Source organism: Dreissena polymorpha, chromosome 4 (assembly GCF_020536995.1).
Source record: "Dreissena polymorpha isolate Duluth1 chromosome 4, UMN_Dpol_1.0, whole genome shotgun sequence".
Classification (NCBI taxonomy): Eukaryota; Metazoa; Mollusca; class Bivalvia; order Myida; family Dreissenidae; genus Dreissena; species Dreissena polymorpha.
This window is the reverse complement of record NC_068358.1, coordinates 58,545,404-58,569,832: the sequence shown is the minus strand read 5'-3', so window position 1 is coordinate 58,569,832 and position 24,429 is coordinate 58,545,404. Positions and strand designations below refer to the sequence as shown.

Here is a 24,429-nt window from a genome sequence, read left to right as displayed (position 1 = left end):
TTTGACATAGTTGAAACTTGAAATATGTCATCATGAAGTGTAAATGTCCCCACATAGAATGATGTGCCTGGAGATTGAACCCTGCATAAAATGTGTCTTGTGAGAAAACTGGTAATTCATGTGCATATAAGTGTCATCCCAGATTAGCCTGTGCAGTCCGCACAGGCTAATCAGGGACGACACTTTCCGCTTTAATGGTATTTTTTTGTTTAAAGGAAGTCCCTTTTTACCGAAAATCTAGTTTAAGCGGAAAGTTTCGTCGCTGATTAGCCTGTGCGGACTGCACAGGCAATCTGGGATGACACTTTACGCACATGAATTAAGCCTAGTTTTCTCAGAACAAGACACAAATGTTCTAAGTTAAAGGAGCTTAATTAATCTTCTTATTGTCTAACAGTTGAACTGAAACTTAAAATACGTAATCACAAATGACGTGCAGGTGTGCATGACATCTTTATCATGCACAGTCATCCACATTTTTCTGAGTAATGTGCCCTTGAAGTGAGCCATGTACATGACTTCTATACCTGTGACAAAGTGGTGCAAGGTTACTTTTGTAACAAAGCTAAAGTACACAGATTAGACTAGTAGAAATCAAGGCAGATATTGTGAAACATTATATATATCAATAATATGATCTTAAAGATTTCTATCAAAATATAATAAGTGACTTGAATAAATTGCAGCATTCATTTATAGTTAACTTATTTGTAATAGACTTTCATAAAATATTTGTAATTTATTACATATCATTAGATAATCTTACTGAAATACTGGTGTATTTTTGATAGAAAAAACAGAAGAATAGAAGATCTGATCAGAATTCTGTTTCTCACAGTGTCTAAGCCATTTGCATATTTAACGACTGGAATGACAACATTTATGTTCACATCATTAAGAAGTCATGATGTCATGTCAATATCAAGTCATCTATACAGTTTGAAACTAACTGAGTTGAGTCATTGGAAAATGGGTCTCATGCCATATGTGACAAGCCTAGCTTCCAGACCAACTTACGTATTCACACAGTCTTGTCAGGAGCTACTCTGGCCACTAAAGAGAATTTCTGATGGTTGCGGTATTCCATTTTTGTGTCGCACTCATTGATTGTATGAAATTGAATGTTGCACAATCAACTGACTTGCTTTAAGGACGTACGCGGCAGTTTAGTGTCACACAAATATTTTTTTACTGAAACACCGGTTGCAAAATAAGTGCAATATATTTCGGTTAATCAGATGAAAAAGAAATGTAAACAATGTTAGAACGAAAGAACAACACAACATGCTTAAAATAAACGCAAGGTAAAAAAATTGACAGCATTGTCCATGAAATTTAAATATCTTTGATATGCTGCCGTCCAACAGATAAAGCGTCGTATCGACGCGAAACGATATTTTGGGTAACTGCGTGGATTGCTTATATAGCTAAAAAATACATCTGATGTAACATGAGCATGGATGGTCAAGTGGTCTAGGCGGGAGGCTTTTTACTCCAGGAATCCAGGGGTCAGTGGTTCAAGCCCTGTTGAGGGTTACTTTTTTTCCTTTTTTAAATGTATTCTTGTTTTTTTACTGGAGATTTTTTGTTCAAATGTTAAATTTACCAATAAAAAGCATTTTAAGTATTTAATGACATGCTTCACTACATGCCTAAATATGTTGGACGTCCTCTTTAATATATTGTATACATCTTGTTTTCAGTTATTTACTGTTTTATTATTCTTTACTCATTTTGCTACACATTAATTTGTGTTTTCATTTACATTTAATTCTACTTTTTCATTGGCATACAGCAATACATGTACTAGTATGTGTTTGACCTGCATCATGTACATGGTTTTGACTGTGTTTTTAAATTGTATTTTAATACATGCAGTTAAACTGCATTTGTGAACAAACGACCCTTGTGACCTATTGTTTTCTTTTTATATTTGTATTAAGTCATAACTCATTAAACATTTAGGTAAATTGAAAAATATCTAGGCGGAGGAAGTCAGGTTAAAATAAAAATGGCTTTGATGCATTTTATTTATTTTCAAATGTGAATTCTGCTGTTTTTGTTATGTTTAAAAATTGATAAAAAACATGAATCAATGGATTCATGTTAAAAAAAATAAACAATTTGCAGTCAAATTAAATCAGAATTACATATTTTGTGAGAAATAGAGGATGTTTTCACACTTTTCTCATTAATTTACTCTAGTTTTTATGTTATTACCTTATTGGTGAATTGTATTGTGCTGAAATATGCTTGTTGTTCATGTGCGAATAAAACATGAACAACACTGGTGACCCATGATTTTTGTTTTATTTTTCTATCCACAACAGATGGTTCTACTAATAACCAAAAATTATCAAATTCTAAGTGGAGCAAAATTTGCATTAAAACTGCCGCGTACGTCCATAAAGGCTTTTGGAACAATGCAGTCATGAGTCCCTCTGTATCTCATATACTACCGTTTTTTTTACCCTTTGAATATTATTTTGTCATGGCTTAAAATTCTGTGAGATTTTATTTAAGAATTCTAATGTTACTTGATTATATTCATGGTACCATTTTTCAGGTCAATTTAGAGAAGGTGACATATATATTGAAATTTCACTGTTACAAGTTTACTGTGATGATTATATCCTCCACTTTTTCACCATTTATATTTGATTGTATTTACCATTTTGGTTTTGTTTGTTTGTTTTTCACTTAAAACTTAATGATACAGAATAATGTAAACTGCATTTTGTTCATTTTGAGATTTATTTTTATTATCTCTTAAAAATGTATTTACTTGATTTGTTCACAGATTTTTGACAATTGTCCAACTTTTGTCACGGAATCCGAAAACAAAAGAACACTGTATATGAGGGAGAAAAATAACACTTACAATTGAATAATTTGGAATGCTTCTTTTGGTTTGATTGTATTTTGTGAAAACACTTGGATTGACTATACATGTATAAAGTATCAAATGAAACAGCCCAGATGGACTCAATGTTAAGGTGATAGCTCCTTATTCCAAAGGACAATGGTTTAGTTTCATTGCTCACATATATCAATACAAGAAATGAATGACAAACTTCACAAATTTCCAAAATCTATGAGCAATACCCTTTTTACAGGACTGTAAAATTATTTCAGTGTTTCAATTTGTTGACTCTCTACTTTGTTATTATCATATTATAAAACATAATTACAATTATTGAAAAATATAGATAGATAATGTGTCAATTTAAATTACTTCAGTTAAATTACTTAAAAATATGATATTGGGTATCATAATTTCCTATGAAAAAAAAAACATATTGATTTTGTTTGTATTCTTTTTATGGAAGTAATTAACATTTTTCAACTTCATCAGGAATAGCTACTTTTACTGTGCATGGATCTCCTTTTCTTCACTCAAATACTGAAAGGATGCTTTACAAAAATACTCATTTTTCATTTTCTGCATCAATTTATAATCACAGTATTGACGTCTCTTCACTTAATTATGCCCCCACTGAGTGCGAGCATAAAGCTTGCACTCTCCTGTCCATCTTTCAGTACGTACATACTTCCTGAAGCATGTGTTTTTAATCCTGGATTAATCTTTCTCAAACTTCTGCATGTTAATGACCTTTATAGGGGATGTGCTCTGTGAAAAGGGGGTTTAATGCATTTGCGAAAAGTGTCGTCCCAGTTTAGCCTGGGACGACACTAAGCTTTTATGATATTTTTCGTTTTAAGAAAGTTTATTCTTGGCTAAAATACAGTTAAGGCGGAAAATGTTGTCCCTGTTTTGCCTGAACAGACTGCACAGGCTAATCCGGGATGACACATTATGCACATGCATTAAACCCGCTTTTCACAGATCGCGGCTCGTATGTACATTGAAGATGGACATTAAGAAATGAAATATGGATGTAGAGAGTTTTGGCAGAGTTATGGCCCTTCATCTGTTTTTCTACCCCTGAAGATTGTGTTTTCAACTCATCTTCTAATTCTGGGTGGATTATGATCAAAATTTAACAGTTGAATGACCTCAATATTAAACACATCATAGTCCATAGTGAATCTTGCTTAAACTTTACAGTTGAATGACCTAAATGTGTAGATGTTTTTAAATAAGGTAACTTTGACTGCGCCAAGTTTTTGTTGAACTATGGCCATATGTCCACTGTAGAATACATAGTCTGTATCCAAAATGTGTTGTGGATCGAGGCAAACAGTTTTTTGTTACGCATATCTAGTTTAAATTCTCTATTACGCAATGTTTTCAATACTCTGTTTTACACTTAAATGTCATACTCTCAAGTTCCTTCAGTATTTTGTGTCTCAGCATTTTATGTCTATTAATATTGCAAAGGAATAGCACCACCTTTTCAACATGTAGAAATATTAATCAATATAAATATGAGTTTTCTTGCACTATTTTATAACACACAAACAAAAACAACACCAATTTACATATTACAAATTATGGTGCTTTTGTATGTTTCAACTAAGGGTCCGCCCAGATTCTGCAAATTTTGGGAGATTTCCGTTGAGATTTGGGACACGGATGAGGAAACAAATGGCCAGTCTTTCAACAAGGGAAGTAATCACCGCATTGATCATGAACTTTCCACAGTTATGGAGGAGGAAACATCACCTGAGATCAAACCTCAGTGAGTGGAAGTTTTTTTTATTCTTTCATACATGCATACATTTTATGTCGATGTTTTATATAGTAATAATGAAACTTCATGTTAAGGAGTCAAATATTGTGATCTTTCATTAAAGACAAGGGACAAATGTACTACACAAAAAATGACAATAGAAACTACAAGACGCCAAAGATAATAATGATAAAAGCTACTGTCACTTTATTTAAATGGCCAATTCATAGCATGTGGGGTTGATCACTTATAAAATACATTTTAGCCGTGCTCTGAAAGAAAACTGGGCTAAATTCATGTGCTTAAAAGTGTCCTCCTAGATTTGTATGTTCAGGCTAATCAGGTATGAGATTGTGCATGTAAATTTTGTTAAGAAGACACTTTATCTACTCCAAAAAATTCATAAAAAACGGATCTCAGTTTTGTAGTTTCACAACGATTTTTGCGGTTTTGTTCTGAAGGGTTATAATTTATAAACTCTTGCTTCGAAGTATTTGAAATAAATGCTCCACTGAAGTTTTTATATTGGAATAGCATGATGTCCTCTGGAAGTTCCTGAATGTCTTTTGCTTGTCATTTTTGGGAGAAAAAAGTTTTCCCTGCATCCATAGTTACACTATAGAACACTTTTAGACCAGCAATATTACATTGATTACTGTTCAATAAAATGATGAATAGTTTCAATGATGAAAATCATTTAAATGTTGGTTATTAATATTATAGTAGTAGAAAGATAATACCTATCTGTAAAACAACAGGGAATCTGTGATACAAATTGAAATATGCCATGACAATTTCAGTGGTTTTGACCTTTGGTATATTGTGAGGTCGTCGTCACAGTCATCAATTGAACTAACTTGGTAACATGTTTTAAAGGTTGCAGCTTGCATGGGTATTTTCTTATATAGGAATGCAGATATATGCTTACATTAGTTGGTGATACAGTTATCAATACGGGCAACCAAGGCTTAAGCTATGTCAGTTACTTTCCACCATTTGGAGACCAATTTTGCATTCTTGTATTTATTGAGTACTATAAAATTGCTTGTTAGATATTAATACTTTAATTTAGAAATTGTATATTTAATTCACAGGTGTTGCTATGACCTGTATGTCTCAATCTGTTTTATAGTGAACAATATGTGTATAAATGCCATCAACAGCTATGGCGTATAGTTTGAGGTATATATTTAATGTGGCTCTCTAAGGAGAGACATGTTATTGTTACTGAAATGTATAAACTGCTCACAGATCCAAGGTAACCAAGGTAACAGCAAGATACAGGCTTTCAGTCTTAAAACATTTGTATTATAGTTAAATAAATTTAAAAACAACAAAATTAATCTATCGTTCATGTATTTAATCCATCAGTCAAATGTATTAAATCTTATTATTGGATATGTTTTAGGCCCTTTTACAATTATTATTCTATATCCAATAAATTCATCCAATCGGCATTCTTCATATGTACCACGTGACCGTCCAATATATTCCGGTATTGGATCCAAAAAGTCTGTATTTTTTCCATATTGGACAGTTGAGTACAAGTGCACTAAGCAATTGTTTTATAACGATAAAAGCTGTTACCGAGAAAAAGTATCCGAATGTACTATAATCAACTCACACGGGTGCTTGTCTTGAAAATAGCATAGATGCAATTAAAGCATTTTAAAATCAAAATTAAAATGAAACAAAGAGATGAAGAAAGGGATATAGAATAAAAAGCTTATTAGACGTTTTAACTGTACAATACGGGATATATTTGGACTGGCACACAGTTTGAAGTCATATTGGACTCGCCTAATGGCTCGTCCAATATGATGTCAAACTGTATGCTTGTCCAAATATATCTCCGTTTTGTACAGTGAAAAGTCTAATAACCTATAATTATTTAATGCAAGCGTTTTATTCTTGTACATGTACTCAGCTTTCTGTGATTTGGTTGCGAATGGCTTTAATAGCTTATGTAATCATATATGTATTTTTAGCTCACCTGTCCCGAACTTTAACATTGGCCATAACTTTTGCAATATTGAAGATTTGATATTTGGCATGCATGTGTATCTCATGGAGCTGCACATTTTGAGTGGTGAAAGGTCAATGTCAAGGTCATCCTTCAAGGTCAAAGGTCAAATTTTGCAATATTGAAGATAGCAACTTGATATTTGGCATTCATGTGTATCTCATGGAGCTGCACATTTTGAGTGGTGAAAGGTCAATGTTAAGGTCATCGTTAAAGGTCAAAGGTCAAATATATGGGATGGACATATTGTTTCTCAAACACATCTTGTATTTTTCTAAAATAGCTGCTGTGCAGCTTCAAAGTGCAGTAGGGGGCATTATGTTTCACAAACGCAGCTCTTGTTTTAATAGTTCTCATGTACATGGCTGAAATGTAGCAGATTTATTACATGTTGACATTCTGCTCCATATATTGACTATACAAACTAAAGACAATCAGTTACTAATTTCCTTGTTTTTCGTTTCTTTTTAATTTAGATCTTTTATGCCCCCAGTAGGGTGGCATATAGCAGTTGAACTGTCCGTCAGTCTGTCTGTCTGTCTGTCCGTCAGAAAACTTTAACATTGGCCATAACTTTTGCAATATTGAAGATAGCAACTTCATATTTGGCATGCATGTGTATCTCATGAAGCTGCATATTTTGAGTGGTAAAAGGTCAAGGTCATCCTTCAAGGTCAAAAGTAAAAAATACAATCCAAGGGAAGTAATAAGCTTTGAAAGGGAGGTAATTTCTAAACCTGGCAAATGATATATTAAAATTTTATTTCAAAGCGGCGCTATAGGGGGCATTGTGTTTCTGACAAAAACATCTCTTGTTTATATGTTATTTAAGATCTATTAATCAACATATGGTTTATCTTCAAACATGTGAACTTTTCCCATTTATTGTGAGAAATTGTGTCTGATAGTGTCCTAATGTTTCTGAAGTTTTGTCATTGCCTTTTGGGATCATTTCTGGAAGAAAAGCCTACCCATAGTTATGTTTTTGATTTTTTTGTTCAGAAATCGTCAAATTAGGCTAATAAAGCCCTTATATTCTAATCCATTTATAAATTTAAGTATACCATACACATTGTTTTTCAGCCCTCAAGATACGCATTCAACTACAGTCAGTCTCAGAGGGGTGAACCCTGAGGGAAGTTTGCTGAACAAGTCCTTAGATAACCTGTCCTTGGGTGAAAGTAGCACGTCAGGGAGAGTGGCCTCCCCTAGAAGGCCAATGTACGGTCAGAAGAGCGTGAACTTCAAAGAACCTATACCCACCCCAAAGTACAATCCTGGGAAGTTAGACAATCATGATGAAAGTGAAGATTCCAGCAGTAAGTATAAAAGGGACAAAGTCTGTGTGGGTTCCAGCAGTAAGTATTAAAGGGACGCGGTCATTGAGGGTTCCAGCAGTAAGTATTAAAGGGGCAGGGGCAGTGAAGACTCCAGCAGTAAGTATTAAAGGGGCAGGGGCAGTGAAGACTCCAGCAGTAAGTATTAAAGGGACAGGGTCAGTGAAGACTCCAGCAGTAAGTATTAAAGGGACAAGGTCAGTGAAGACTCCAGCAGTAAGTATTAAAGGGACAGGGTCAGTGAAGACTCCAGCAGTAAGTATTTAAGGGACAGGTTCAGTGAAGACTCAAGCAGTAAGTATTAAACGGACAGGGTCAGTGAAGACTCCAGCAGTAAGTATTAAAGGGACAGGTTCAGTGAAGACTTCAGCAGTAAGTATTAAATGGACAGGGTCAGTGAGGTTTCCAGCACAGGTATTGGGCACATGGCCAAGTCACTTTAACACTATCAATATGTCATAAAAAAAAAAAAAATCATCAATTTTTTTTTTTAATTCTGAGATTTTATTTTTTAAAAATATTGATGAAAAAATTTGTTTTATGACATATTGATAGTGTTAAAGTGACTTGGCCACGCGCCCAATGCCTGTGTTTTCCAGCAGTTAGTATTAAGGGACAGAGTCAGCATAAAACTGTAAAATTGTTGAACACAGCCCACTTGACCTAACAACCTTGTTCAAGTAAAAATATTTTGCTATGCCAGTGAAGTAGATTCAACTTGTACATCTGACAGTCTGTTTATCTGTCTGGTTAATAAAAACAAACTCCTACAAAGTTCTCCTGAACTTTTTAAAGCCCCACAAACATTCAAAAATCAACACACATTAAAATTTTTTATTTCATACTATAAAGTTTCCTCATAAAAATCGGTTTTCCTTATAGCAATAGCCCAAATGTCAACACTACATGAAGATATGGTCTGTTAACATAGATTTAATGAGATACAAAATGCTTGTTTTAATTTTTTGTGTGACAATTGTGTTGTCAGTCTGTCCATCTGTCAGTCCGTCCGTCCGTCCATCCGTCTGTCACAATTATTTTTTCAAGGGGGATATCAATTCAACAAATTTGCTTTTTACTGACAGAAGATTTGTGTGCTTAAAATATAAAAAATATCAAAATTGACTTTATTTCAATAATCTTTTTCACATCTAGGCTAGGATGCTTAAAGGTAAAATTAACATAACAAGCATATTAACTTAGATTTCATGATTTAACAATTGCATTAGTTCACCATACCCTTGAATAGTGTTGTAAGCGTTCTCCTTTCCTATGTGCGCATAACTATCAATGAATGCAATTTTCAATTTAAGCAATGTTTCATTCAATGTTTACTTAAATGTGCCCAAAGAATATTTCATTACAGGTTAGACTGCAGATTCACAGTTTCTTAATCATAATATCCATTATGTCAGTACAAGTGTTTTTTAAATAATTTTCAGCCATTATTTTTTCGTTTTACTCAATGATTTGACAATTTTGGTTTGCTGTAATACATTAGAAATGTTATTGTTAAAAGCAATGTTTATAGTGTTTGCTATCAATTTCTGTAAATTTGAACTAAACTTAATTCTTTGTTTTGACTGACAATCAAAGTGCCAGTTTCATATAGTATCATGAGTGATAAACTAACTTCTCTGCAGATGAAGGTAGTTCAGAAAGTGAGGTAGATTCTGAACTCGAACGTAAGTTTGACCTTGACCCCCTGTTTGGTAGTAACCTTGACACCTGGTTTGAATTTATAGGAACAATTTATTTGACACCTGGTTTGAACTTATAAGAACAATTTATTTGACACCTGGTTTGAATTTATAGGAACAATTTATTTGACACCTGGTTTGAACTTATAAGAACAATTTATTTGACACCTGGTTTGAACTTAGAGGAACAATTTATTTGACACCTGGTTTGAACTTATATGAACAATTTATTTGACACCTGGTTTGAAATTATATGAACAATTCATTTGACACCTGGTTTGAACTTGTATGAACAATTTATTTATAATATTGTGTTCCAGACTACAATAGGTCATTCTGTTAAGGCTGATGTTTAGTTTAATACAAACTATTTCTGTAATGTTTTTTTCAAAAAATGTCTAAAAATGCTATAACTACTATAAAAAAAACAACAAATATGTCACTATTCTAAGAAAGTAAGAGCGCTGCAAATCATATAAAAAAATAATTTGCAAATATTGTATTCATGATAATATGTGTCTTGTTCTGTGAAAACTGGGCTTAATTCATGTGCGTAAAGTGTCGTCCCAGATTAGCCTGTGCATTTCGCACAGGCTAATCAGGGACGACACTTTCTGCTTTTATGGTATTTTTAGTTTGAAGGAAGTCCCTTCTTACCGAAAATCAAGTTTAAGCTGAAAGTGGATTTTATTCCATGATTAATTGTCTGCCCAAGCTTTAAAATTTCAGATTCATAAATTATTCCTAACTTTGTAGTCCTTATCATTTTGGGAGGATTTGTTTATTCACTGAGTGTTTCAATTGATGTCCAATAGCACATGCCTTGACAGTCACAAGCATATGCTCTCCTTCCACATGCCTGTCCCATAGCTAGTCAGAAGGTATACATAGATCTACATATAAATTTTGTTTTTGTGTGCTATCTAGCTTTGAACTAAAATTACTCACATTGATATAATGGTTTCTTGTGAGAAAACCAACCAAGAAGCCTATCATTTTTTAAGGTCAAAATGTCAAAGTTCAAGGTCATAGATCACAATTAGGCTTGTATCAATAAATTAGTTTCCAAGATATCTTGTGAATCCGTTGACTTAGGTCATGCTGATTGGTATAATGATAATCATCACTATGAAGGAAGGGAAGATGCCAATTGATTTTGAGGTCATCAGGTTAATAGTCAATATGACAGGGGCATGTAACAAGAAATTTATGCTTTTTCTACATAATTTCTCTTTTTTGTAGCTTTTCTGCTGTTGTTTTAATTATTGAATTTGTATCTTTTTTCTTGACTTGATTATTCTTTTCTGAAAAAAACAAAAACATTTTTATTTCAATTATTTCAAACATTTGTCTGTATTTTCCCTTTTTCAGTACTCTGTCGTGATTCTAAAATGTAGTTAATTTGCTTCTGTGGTCAGTTCAAATCTGTGTTTTTACACCCCCCGTACATCGATAATCCAAACTCAGTTGGATAATTCAAACTGAAGAAAAAAATGTTATACGAAACTGAAACTGAAAGGTAGATGACTATTTTATCATTTCTGCTAATTTAGTAACTACAATGACGTAATTTTTCTACATATGTGATAGTGAATGTCTGACACACACAGGCGTTTTGAATTTTGCAATGATTTAATAGCTTTCTAGTAAAAAACTATAAATTTGTCTTCAAGAAATGCTTATTGACATGACATGCGACCTATGTGTTGAATTATTTACACGTTAATTGACAAAAGAGGGAAAGAAACTGTAACAGAGATATGCCAAATTATACAACAACAAAATATTTATTTGTATAAAAGTAATATCGTAATTAAAGTTTTGATTACAGTGGAAATTGTAATGCCATTATTAATTTTTATTTTCAGGTACGATCAGCATTATATACACTTACATTTGTGTAGTGTATAAAAGATATACACCTACATTTGTGTAGTGTAGAAACCTAGATTTACGCTACTTTCCTAGTTATTATTTTCACGTTTTAATAAGCGATATGGCCTGTAATGCGCTTAAACAAATTATCGTTGCATTTATTACGCACAATGTTAATGTTTCGTTTGATTCTCAAATGAGCTTAACTAAATTTGTAATCTGAAACACGCTTCTGAATTTTAATTCTAATGCGACAAATTCTAGCGTCAAATCAACAGTGCAAAAATGTCCTTTGTTTCCATAAAAAGCGCTCGAAAATTATGCAGACATGTAGAACGTCGCATAAAAACATGAACATCACGTCAGGCCATTTACGCGTGTTCAGTGGGAAAAAAAAACGCCCCGATTAGACGTTATTTCATTACATTTTTAAATAGTAACAAATGCCAAAATGTATTTGATACTTAAGAATAATTGCGAATGGGTGTGTGTGCTGAGAACATTTAATCGTAAATATTTCCTGGAGTTTGCTTTAAAACTGGAATATATGGGATTATCGGGTAATGATGAGCGATATCAACTGTATAATATAAACAAAATGAAACGACTGTATATACGCATAATCAAACAATAGTTATATTATTATATATAGCTGATAATTAACAAAACGACAATTAAGTGTTGATTATTGATGTGGCTTCAAACTGCTAATTGTCTCAGCTAAAATATAATAGCAAAAACAACAAACTGACATTATTATCGAGAATGAGACACTAATAACCCAAGTGCTGCAAACAACTCAATCCGTGTTAAAACAACACTGTCACTTACGGTCTGTTTTCACGCTTCACTGCGTGTCAAGTATAAGCCGCGAAATTACGGGTGATCAATTACTAGCCAGAACCGGTTGTTATAGCTGTTTGCATATTGTCAGATATAAATTGTCAACGAATATTTTTTAGGCACCCCTTCGAAGAAGAGGGGGTATATTGCTTTGCTCATGTCGGTCTGTCTGTCAGTCGGTCGGTTGGTCGGTCGGTCGGTCCGTCCACCAGGTGGTTTCCGAATGATAACTCAAGAACGCTTAGGCCTAGGATCATGAAACTTCATAGGTACATTGATCATGACTCGCAGATGACACCTATTGATTTTGAGGTCACTAGGTCAAAGGTCAAGGTCACAGGTGAAGGTCACAGTTACTGGAAATAGGTATTTTAAGGATTAAGCATGGTTCAAACAAGGGAAACAACTACTGTTTTTGCATGTTCTTTTTGTTACAGCATTTGCCTCCGTTGTAATATATTTAAATTTTACCAAATGTAAGACTAACTGCATTTTTGTAATGCATACTACTACTACTACTACTGCTGCTGCTGCTGCTGCTGCTGCTGCTTCTTCTACTACTACTACTACTACTACTACTACTACTACTACTACTACTACTACTACTACTACTTCTACTACTACTACTACTACTACTACTATTACTACTACTACTCCACCTCTATCACCACCACCACCACCACCACCACCACCACCACCACCACCACCACCACCACCACCACCACCACCACCACCACCACCACCACCACCACCACCACCACCACCACCACCACCACCACAAAAAACGTATTCACACAATGGCTGCTACTACAACTTATAGCCCATATAGGGGGGCATGCATGTTTTACAAACAGCCCTTGATTTTAAATGTGTTTTCATAGCCGACTCGCGATATAATGGACAGCGCGATATAACGGATCGCGATGTAACGGAGTTGCAGTGTATCAGGAATGTCCTTTAAAATTTCCCTTTTAACACCTAGTGTGTTTCTGTGTTAAAATCATGTGTTTGCAGGACGGGCATTAAACTTTATGGATAAATCCAAACTGACATAAAGACATCTGGCAGTTTGGTCTCCAAACTGACATAAAGACATCTGGCAGTTTGGTCATTATCCATCGACTTCTTGATGTTAGTTTGGAATTATCCATACATAAGTTAGGTCATCATCCAATTCGTATATTTTTGTCCCAAACAAATACGAATATTTTGCGTTTTCGAGCATTTACGCCAATACTTTTCTTTACATGAAAGGTAAATACATTTAAGTCCTAGCATTTAAACATTAAAAACCGAATACAATTTTTTTGGCCTTATCCTTTGGACAATATCATTTACTTTTTCAAGATTTTCAAACCTATTCATTTTTATTTTGATGTTAAATGATGTTAAATACTACAATACTTTAAAAAAGTTGTTAAGTTTTCATATTTTTCGGTATATCTGGTAATAAATTTTACTGGGTATGTCTACCAAGTAACTACCAGTTAACTTTAAATAACGCTAGTAGATTCATCATCATTGTCACGTGGTAAACCCAGGAATGCTAATTGTGCATGCGTAGTGAATTGTATATATCTTATATAGAAAATGATCAATCTACATTGTTCTAGCATTACATGTATTTATAGTGTGTATATCGTTATGTCACCTATTTTCCCGATGTACTGTCAATTTTACATCGCGAAATTTTATTACCAAATATACGTAAAATATGAATTTTTTCAAGTAATGTAATATACCAGTCGTGATAATTAAATCAATATAAACTAATAATTGTAAACAAATACGGTATTTTTGAACTTTTCTTTTTTCAGCATTCGTGGTTGACAGTCCCTTTAAGATTTTCCCCTAGACAAGAGATATATTGTTTCCTGGTGTAGTGGGTATAGTAAGATGCTGTGTATGATTTTCAAGGTCACTATTTGACTTATATGTTTATATGTGTACACACTGAAGCTACTTATTAAAGGATACAGTTATGGCTGAAAAGATCGGTTGTCCAGTTTAACTAAATTGTGCCTATACGCAGAGTTCACAGGTTAGATCCACTCAGTTACAACATGTGGATATGTTTTTCAGTAGTGTTTGCATTATGTTGAGCTGATGTGCAGTGCACTTGATACTTCACATTATGCACTACAAGACTGTATCCCAACTAAAATGTTTGCCAAGTCAAGTTTGATGCAAATGTAATGTGCTAGAAATATAAAATCAAAGTACTGGCAGTACTGGTGTGACGATGCTTTTAAAGAGGATGGATATAAAACATCAATTTAAGTTTATCTATATCACTACAATTGTGTATGTTGATACGAACATTTGGGTACGATAAAAAATTTACGAAAATTTTGGGTACGAAAACAAATTTGGTACGAAAAAAAATTGCGTACGAAACATTTTTGGTACGAAAAAAAGTTGAGGGGTACGGGGAAGTAGTACCCGTGGGTAACTTGACCCATTGAGCGAAACTGGGAGGCGGGTCACATTCTTGTTCATTAAGTATGGCAATACCTTCATGATGATTCTCGAAAGTAGGTATGAGCACATAGCCGGACCATGTGAGCTCAATCGTATGAGCACTTGACTATCCGAGTTCGCCCACAAACATATGGATATTAGTTAACTTAATAGCGAAATAACCTTAAACATGTATATGCTGAAATCTAACAATCGAACGAAATATCAAACATGGTATATACACTTAGGTGGTTGTGTAATTTCTGTTAGAATATCGTATTCAATATTTTAAATTTTAAATGATTGTGCCCGCACTTGAGTTTGTTGCCTTGTTTGAGTCTATACGCGCCTAGGCTGCACCCAGTGTGTGTATTTGTGTTTTTCCAAGGTAATGAGTTACCTCTGCGCTGAGGCTGCATAATGTTGGGACCCGGAGTGTGTCCAGCACTCCTACCTAATAAGATTAGATTGACGACAGTTGGGACGAATTTTGAATGATAGATGCAATTTCCAGCTATTTGTTTTGTACTGAAATACTTTCTACCACAAAACAGACAAAATATAACATTGCGCCGGGAGCGGGAATCGAACCGGTGTCGTAATGGTGAAAAAGCGAACGTCCTTACCACTGCGCTAGCGGGACGGACAATTACGTAAAGAAATGTTGTTTTATCTATATATATATCATAGCAGTGCAGCGTTTACAATTTGCAGGTTCGAAATTGTTCGCATTATTTAGTTTTGTGATCACCTAACAAGTTATTTTTACATGTTTTTATTCGCAATTTATTTACTAAATCGAGAACAAATATCAAACAAAATAGAGAAAATATATAGTTGTTTCCTTGGTCCATAAAAATAAAATGGATGTAAAATTACTAATTTGAAATTAACGTTCTGATACACTTATTGAATCTGTTTCCCCAGGATATGCTGTTCTATTAATATTTACCTTTATCAACACGAACGACAACACTGCTAGGAGAATGTTATCAATGAAAATCAACGAGCAATCTCCTACGCAGTGGCGAATGCAAAGGGAAGTAACTGAAAAATCGAGTTATCTCAATCGGACTGGCTCGGTCTTTTACATAGGTCGCCATTGTGAAGATTTTGTTTACTGGTTATCATACCTTAGACGATGCTGTTCCAGCATCGTCAAAAAGAAAGAAAATATGTTGGAATGCATGTACAAAAAACTACAGCTTTTATACTTGGCAGCTTCCAATGTGTCTGTTATATGAAATTTTAAAGATCTGATATGCACCTGTCAAGAATTATGACATTTCTTAAGTTCTGTTATTCACAGCTTATTTTATTAGTTTCTATGTATTTTTAAGGAATGTCACAATATTTCTACCAAAAGTGTTGAATTCAAGGTTTTTCCCATAGAACAACCTTTAATTACATTGTGAAATTATTTGGGTGTTTAATATATATAAGATGGTTTTCTTGTTAACTGTTGGGCTTTTGTTAAAAAACATTGCTATAGAAAAAATATGTTATTTCATGTAATTATATATTTATCATCTTTAGTACATACTTGTAAACTTTGATATTTATAAGATCATACATTACTTAGATTCAGTACTATGTAATGATATACATGTAAATATTACAGGCAGTTACGTATAAATAAGTATATTGCCTTTTGAATGTATACATTTTTAAGCTACTTGTGCATATAAGTGATATTATATAATAATAATAATATTTATAGTATGTATTGCAACATAATAAAAATGCACTGTTCAACTGGTGCATATTGGATCTAAGTAAGTTACTGCTATAAAGCAGACTGTATAGGTTGCCTTTAATCCCTCCATTCATTTTCATCCCAAAGATTGTTGGAGATTGTTGGAGACTTTGACCAAACTGTTGCTTAATTGATGCTTTCTATCCTTGACAGGACAATTTCAACACGCAATTACGGAATGTGTGAACCCATACTCTGTTGTCAGTATGTATTTCTTATAGACTAATATATAGTTGTAGGGGTGTGATTCTACCTCCTTTGAGACTAGTTTTCTTCCTGGTTATGCTAGGCAGAAAAGTCCAACTCTTTAACCCAGACATTGTATGTCTTCAGATAATTTACATGCAAGACAATGATTATCATCTCTGTTTAAAAAGATTTTGTGTCTTCTCTCACACATATCTATTAAAATTATTGCAATAAATAAAGGGATCAAAGGTCGCTGTGGTGTAGTGGATATGGTGTCCGCCTAGCGATCGGGAGGTCACGGGTTCGATCCCCACTGCGGGAGCGTTCTTTAGATTTCCCCCATAGACACCAATACTGGTTCTAGTCCCAGGAAACGGACTCGAGAGCGTTTCAGATAAGCCTAAGGCTTTCTATGCAATCGAGCTACAATAAATATGTTTAAACTAAAGGACTCAATAACTATTTTATTGAAAAGCAGATGCTCTCTGAAAACATATGTTTATGATACTGTGCTTTATTTTGAAGCTGATAATTGCTTATTTATTTCATTTTTTTAATAAACTACACTCCTTTATGATGTTTGATAGGAGTGGCAATATATCTGTGTTGTAAAAACTAGAAGGATTTTTTTGGTACTTAATATGAAGTTTGAGTGTGTCTATACATCGTAGATTTTGTTTTTGCACGTTCAGATTTGTGCTAAAATTTGGTTTAGATATTTCTTACACAAAAATAATTAGGTGAACAATAAAAGGTGAGAGTACTGTTATTTTTCCTTTGGTACAGAGTGTTCTAGAATAACACCCCTATTCTTAAGTCTCATTTAACAGGCTTAGCTAAAGCCCACATTTTCTGTTGCAGCTGTCTATATAACACAGCTTTTGACCTTTCTCATGAATTAGATTTTCGAGACATTTCCCACAAGTTTCTATTAAAACGAAATTTTACAATTGCAGCCAGTGTTTAGCGGGCCGTTCATCTCATATATCTTACAGGCAATTCCTAATTACTATATGCCTCTTGCAGATTTATGTAGTAAAGTGATGTATCAGTTCCAAAAAAATAGCACAGTAGCAGATCGCTTAATTAAGTTTATACCTATTTATTTAAGACTGATTGCAACAAAAGCCTGACACTTGAAATTCTATGGAGGTGGTTTCCTGGCTAGAACCAGTTCATGGTGTCTTTGCCAGGGACAGTTCTTAAAAATGATCCCACAGTAGAGATCAAACCTGTGACTTCTCTGTCGCTAGGAGGACACAATATCCATGCATTACGTCACCTTGACCTTTAAGTAGCAGAACGCTTCATACTGCTCCTAGGATTAAACTGGATGCGCTTTCAAGTGGATTTTTTACTTCATTACTAATTTTAAATTCTAAACCGATGTGGACGATAATCGCCATATTTTTTATATATTTTTTTAAATGCGTCTTTTTCATTATATTCATTACAGATGATGAATATCTTGTTATGTCTTATTCATATTGTAATAAAATAAGCAAATACTTTATTTTAAAATATAAGAAGCCTTCAATAAAAATTAAATGGGAAATATGAAACATCCCTAATACTTTTTTGCACAATGCCATCAATTTTAAAATATTAATAAAAATCCATGAAATAACTTTCTTTAACCAGTCATACTTGAAACACTCATGAAATTTTTAGAAATCAGGTCCTGTTATTTGCCATAAAGTTAACTGCTTCAACTTAAGATATGCTTCAGCATTCAGGCATATATAGTTTTGAAACTGCCACGTTCATTCACGAATCTCTGTCCAGTTGCCATGGCTAGATGCTTAATATTGTATGTGAATTCATGGGAAATGTACTGCATATGTTTAACTCGTATGTGTTGGCTAGTACATGTGACAAAAATGTGAATATATAAGTTGGTGTATACTTGATTTGTTCTTTGAATGTATATGTGGTTTTAGCATTGAATGTGCAATACTTAATTTGTTCTTTGAATGCCATATATGTGGTTTTAGCATTGAATGTGCAATACTTAGTTTGTGCTTTGAATGCCGTATGTGTGGTTTTAGCATTGAATGGGCAATACTTGGTTTGTGCTTTAAATGCCATATGTGTGGTTTTAGCATTGAATGGGCAATACTTGGTTTGTGCTTTGAATGCCATATACATGTATGTGGTTTTAGCATTGAATAGGCAATACTTGGTTTGTGCTTTGAATGCCATATACATGTATGTGGTTTTAGCATTGAATGCGCAATACTTGGTTTGTGCTTTGAATACCTGTATTTGGTTTGTGCATTGAACACCTTATAATAGACTGAACCCGGAATTCGCTGGAGTTTAGAAAAAACCCACTAATCCATCGGTACAAACAACGCTGGTCCATTATATCAACCAATGATAGCTTGATTTAAATAATAACAGTTGATACGGTGTGTGATTAAAAAAGGATTGTGAATGGGTCAGCTTTATTTGTACCAGCAGATGAGTGTTTTTTTCCCAAAAGGTTGCTTTTTGGGATACATATATTGGTTTGTGCTTTGAATGAGCTATTCAATCGTATGAAAAAAATTGGCCAAGTAATTTGTGCACTTTTCAATTGTTACACAGGTAATGAAAGGCATTATTTCATGCATGTGCCATGTACCCAGATTATACACTTTTGCATTTTCAGATGCTTGTATATCCATTGAAAGATTGTTATGATGCTGCACACATTAATCAGACACTTAACCCTTTGCATGCTGGGAAATTTGTCGTCTGCTAAAAATGTCATCTGCTGAATTTCTAAAATTAGCATTTTCTTCGATTTTTTTCAAAGAATACTATCAGAATAGCAAACAGTTTGGATCCAGATGAGACGCCACGTTCTGTGGCGTCTCATCTGGATCCAAACTGTTTGCAAAGGCCTTCAAAATTCGGTTCCAGCACTGAAAGGGTTAAGATCATTGACACTGAGTAATTGTCCAGTTAACATGCTCTGTTTGTGAAATTGTTTGAGCATATATTGGTGGAGTGATTATTATAAAACACTTTTAAATGTTCAAAGGATCGGTTACAGAAGTTAATATATACGCCTGAACATTTTGTCAATTGTTGCACTCAGGAAAATTGGGTGTGAAACTATTGAATAGGATATAGAAATAAAGTAGATACAACTGTAACTGTTATGAGATCAACACTTAAAATACATTAAGTACTGATGATCCCTCTAGCTTAAAAAAAAGACAATCTATACTATAATTGACTCATGCAAACATTTGGGACATCATTGTTCAGAGCTGTCCCTATGAAGTAATATAATATCATTGTTAATATAATCAATATCTTGTAAGCAACGAATCTAGCTAAAAAAATTTCCAGACAAAAACTACACATATCCTGTTATGAAGGAAATATTGAGCCTAAATGTATGTTTAGTAAAAGCTAAAACTGAAATTGTAACGTAGCTTTGTCATAAGATGTAAAAGACGACAGGGCCTAGGATATTTTTGTTCAGTTAATCAAAATTATGAGAAGGCTTAAATTTTAATGGCCAGAAGTGGAAAACTGTGCCATACTGTGTCATAGATCCATACGTTCTAAATAATTGATCAACAATAAAAAGAAGTTTATGATCACAAAACTGTTGAAACTAATATGAAATGTACCAGAAGCTGATGAAGTGTAAGCATAACATATGTCTATTTTAATTATTATATTGCCCTGTTTCAGATAACTCGGACATCCATGCAGCCAAAAAACGTCAGACATCTCAATAGAAAAGTTGCCTTGGATACAGATAAAACTAGCAAACACATTAAATTTTGTAACCATGGTGACAGTTACATATTGTAAAGGTTTTAAATGCAAATTGATTTTGTAAAGGCCATATTTATATGAAAATGATTATAAAATGATATTTCCATGAAAAATAAAAGGCAGGTGGGATATACAAATTTCTGCCAACTGATGTGTCTCTACTTCGAAGACTCTTCTTATTCAGCATCATAAGACAATCTGAAATTATGACAGTTATTTGAAGAAACTTAATTTCAAAAGCACCTACAGTGATAATTAGTTTAATTAGAAATTCTATTCATTTTTACAATTATTTTCAATGTTTTCTAATTTTAGGTATATTATTCATAAATGTTGGTTTGTCCTGAAGGTAAAGTCCAGTAAATGTGTCATAAGATGCTTGATTAGACATGTCCCTGCATGGGTCCTATCATACTGCATATTTCATCTTTGACGTGGCAGGACCTCATTCATATCTTTTAAGTATACCTTAATACTGTAGTGGTATTCGCAATTCATTTCGATCTGCATTGTAATTGTTCATTTTGGAACTTTATGATCATTTTAATATTTTCAGTATCTACAAGAGGTGTGATGTTTTTTTGTTAGTTTTATTGTTATTGAATCATATCATTTTTATACCCCCATTACCATTGGTAATTATACACCCATTACCATTGGTAATTATACACCCATTACCATTGGTAATGGAGGCTATATAGGAGTCATTTTGTCGGTCGGTTGGTCTGTCTGTCTGTCCCGAAATTTCATCCGATCTTCACCAAACTTGGTCAGAATTTGTATCTAGATGATGTCTAGGTCAAGTTTGAATATGGGTCATGCCAAGTAAAAAACTAGGTCACGGGGTCACTTAGTGTGTTTTAAACTGAAAGTTTGTCCGTACCATAACTATGTCATTTATTGTTAGATTTTAAAATGACTTGGTACATTTGTTCACCATCATGGGACGATGTGTCTTGTCCGGGCCATTACTTTGTCATTTATTTAGAGATTTTAAAATCATTTGGAAAATTTGTTCACCGTCATTGGACGGTGTGTCGCGCGAAAGAATTACGTTGATATCTCCAAGATCAAGGTCACACTTTGAGTTCAACGATCATAAATGAGCTTGTCCGGACCATAACTATGTCATTCATTGTAAGATTTTAAAATCATTTGGCACATTTGTTCACCATCATTGGACGGTGTGTTGCGCGAAAGAATTATGTCATTATCTCCAAGGTCAAGGTCACACTTAAAGTTCCAAGGTAAAAAATGGCCATAAATGACCTTGTCCAGGCCATAACTATGTTGTTCATTGTGAGAATTTAGAATCATTTACCGCATGTTTTCACCATCATTGGACGGTGTGTCGCGCGAAAGAATTACGTCGATATCTCCAAAGTCAAGGTCACACTTTGAGTTCAAAGGTCAAAAATGCCCATAAATGAGCTTGTCTGGGCCATAACTATGTCATTCATTGTGAGATTTAAAAATGACTCTGTACATTAATTTTGTTCACAGTCATTGGACGGCGTGTCATGTGAAAGAATTCAAGAGTTCAAAGGTCAAAATGGCTATAAATGATAATGGCATAATAATTCTTAAAAATCGCCATAAATTAGATTCTCTTGTTTTGTGAAGACAGCATGAAAAATAGTCTGTGTCAATGTGGCGCGTGGGGGTATATGTCACGTCTGTGACAAAGCTCTAGTTTTGGTATTGTATTTTATTGAAGTTTTTTTAATGTAGTGCGACTGAAGCAATATCACTTCATTTTAAATAACTTTTACATGTCTGTAAAATTGCTTTACATTTTTATTTTAAAAGTTAATATTAATTCACTACATATTGTAATGTCTCAGATTAGATTGAGCTACTGCATGACTGATTTTATAATTGTTTTATATTAGCCATTGATTTTATGTTTGATACTATTAGCTGTTTAGATTAATTAAATGGTTTGCCAAATAATTATAAAACACATGTATAATGTTTAAAAACATTTTTTGAGTTTCTTTGTTGATACTAATGTTTTTACAATATTACATTTGCCTTAACTCTGTATGTTTTTATTGCATACTTGTGTCTTTTCTATATTGACATTTAATGACATCATATTTATATTGTATTATTAGCTCACCTGAGCACAACGTTCTCATGGTGAGCTTTTGTGATCGCCTTTTGTTCGTCGTCCGTTGTCCGTCGTCCGTCGTGCGACGTCAACATTTGCCTTGTTCACTCTCTAGAGGCCACATTTATTGTCCAATCTTTATGAAATTTGGTCAGAAGATTGGTTTCAATGATATCTTGGATGAGATCCAAAATGGTGACGTTTGCTTGAAAAACATGGCTGCCAAGGGGCTGGGCACATTTACTGTCCGATCTTCATGAAACTTGGTCAGAAGATACATCCTGATAATATCTAGGAAGAGTTCAAAAATGATGCCAGTTGGTTGAAAAACATTGCTGCCAGGGGGCTGGGCATTTTTCCTTATATGGCTATAGTAAAACCATGTTAACACTGTAGAGGCCACATTTATTTTCCGATCTTCGTGAAACTTGGTCAGAAGATTTATCCCAATAATATCTTGTTATCTCAGGTGAGCGACTTTTGGCCTTTCAGGCCCTCTTGTTTATATTAATTGACGTATAATTTTACATCCAGTTGTTCAAATCAGGCTCCTATAGTCAAAACTGACCATACTCTTAGGGTCACTGGTTTTATATATTGGGAAAATAAATAAATACCGGTAGCTTGTTCTATTGCTCATATAACATTGTATACTGGTTTGCTTTCAAACCATGCCCCCTTTGTTCAAACTTGCCTAGCCCTAGAACTAAAATTTCTTGTCAACTTTGTCCATAACAGACATGCTTTGTGGGTGATATTCTTTGTCCCTATTGTTAAAACATTGTAGTTTGCCAAGTGAATTAAATTTTGTTTTATTGTAAATCATGTGTTAAGTTGAGAGAAGCAGCAAACATTGATAATATTTAATCAAATTGTAACACCAAATATTCATTCATAAATATGTGTGCCTAGAAATGTCTACCAGAATGTATGCCAGACAGCATTAGCATATGTGTCAAATTGTCCAGTTTGCATATTTTAATAATCATGTCTTTTCATGCCATAAATTGGTTGCATTCTTTGTATATTCAAATACAGTTTATATAATAAAATAATTGTCTTTTATATGTAAACAGTAAAAAACAGCATTTGTAAATATATAACAATGAGTTGATTTTTTTTGTCTCACAATAGGATGAATTAAGTTCTCCATGATAAGATTTGTGGTCTGCCTTCGTCAATTGGAGGAGTTAATTTACTATTAAGTCTTAAGATTTAAATACCTTTCCTGAATAATGCCTTTTTTATTTATTTTACTATTCATTCACTACAAAATGAAGCTAATCAGAGTAGTTTTGGTGGTATTTTTGTTCGTTATTATTTTGTGGGCGGTTGAAGGAGTGGGGCAGAGATTTAAATGAGATTAGAAATGTTTTGTGTGTGTGTGTTTTTTATGATGCATTTTTATTCCATTCAAAACATGAGTTGTTGGATTGCTTATAATTAATAATTATTTTATTTTAAAAACAGGGATGCATTCATTTGTCTTATTTTTTTTATCATTTGTAAAAAAAATTGCTTGTTTTGTTTGGTTATTAGACATGTAATGTGTTTGTAAAGTACATAACAATATTTTTTGGCAACATATGCGTTTATGTGCATTCTTGACATGTTATTTTATATTATAGAATGTGATCAGTTACTTAGATTCATTTGCTTTTATCAGTCATTATGTGTAGATTGTATAGAAATGTAATTCCGTCGCATTGTTCTGAATTG

At 33.6% G+C, this 24,429-nt stretch overlaps 1 protein-coding gene across 2 annotated transcripts; it reads left to right on the top strand.

Annotated features, from left to right (window-relative positions):
* The first annotated feature begins 4,487 nt into the window (after positions 1–4,487).
* LOC127876380 (uncharacterized) lies at positions 4,488–23,288 on the top strand. Of its 2 annotated transcripts, XM_052421559.1 has the most exons (4): positions 4,488–4,643; positions 7,741–7,976; positions 16,782–16,832; positions 20,511–23,288. In XM_052421559.1, exons 1-4 carry the CDS (start codon positions 4,609–4,611, stop codon positions 20,555–20,557), a joined length of 369 nt encoding a protein of 122 aa, XP_052277519.1. In that variant the 5' UTR covers positions 4,488–4,608; the 3' UTR covers positions 20,558–23,288. The 2 variants fall into 2 exon arrangements, with proteins under 2 accessions (XP_052277519.1, XP_052277520.1); XM_052421560.1 differs by lacking the exon at positions 16,782–16,832.
* Positions 23,289–24,429: the final 1,141 nt, after the last annotated feature.

Excerpts from the sequence above, each read along its gene's own strand:
- LOC127876380 (XM_052421559.1), top strand. The coding sequence starts at position 4,609 with ATGGAGGAGGAAACATCACCTGAGATCAAACCTCA. Across the intron at positions 7,977-16,781 it reads TGAAAGTGAAGATTCCAGCA|GACAATTTCAACACGCAATT; the intron begins GTAAGTATAAAA and ends TATCCTTGACAG. Across the intron at positions 16,833-20,510 it reads GAACCCATACTCTGTTGTCA|ATAACTCGGACATCCATGCA; the intron begins GTATGTATTTCT and ends GCCCTGTTTCAG.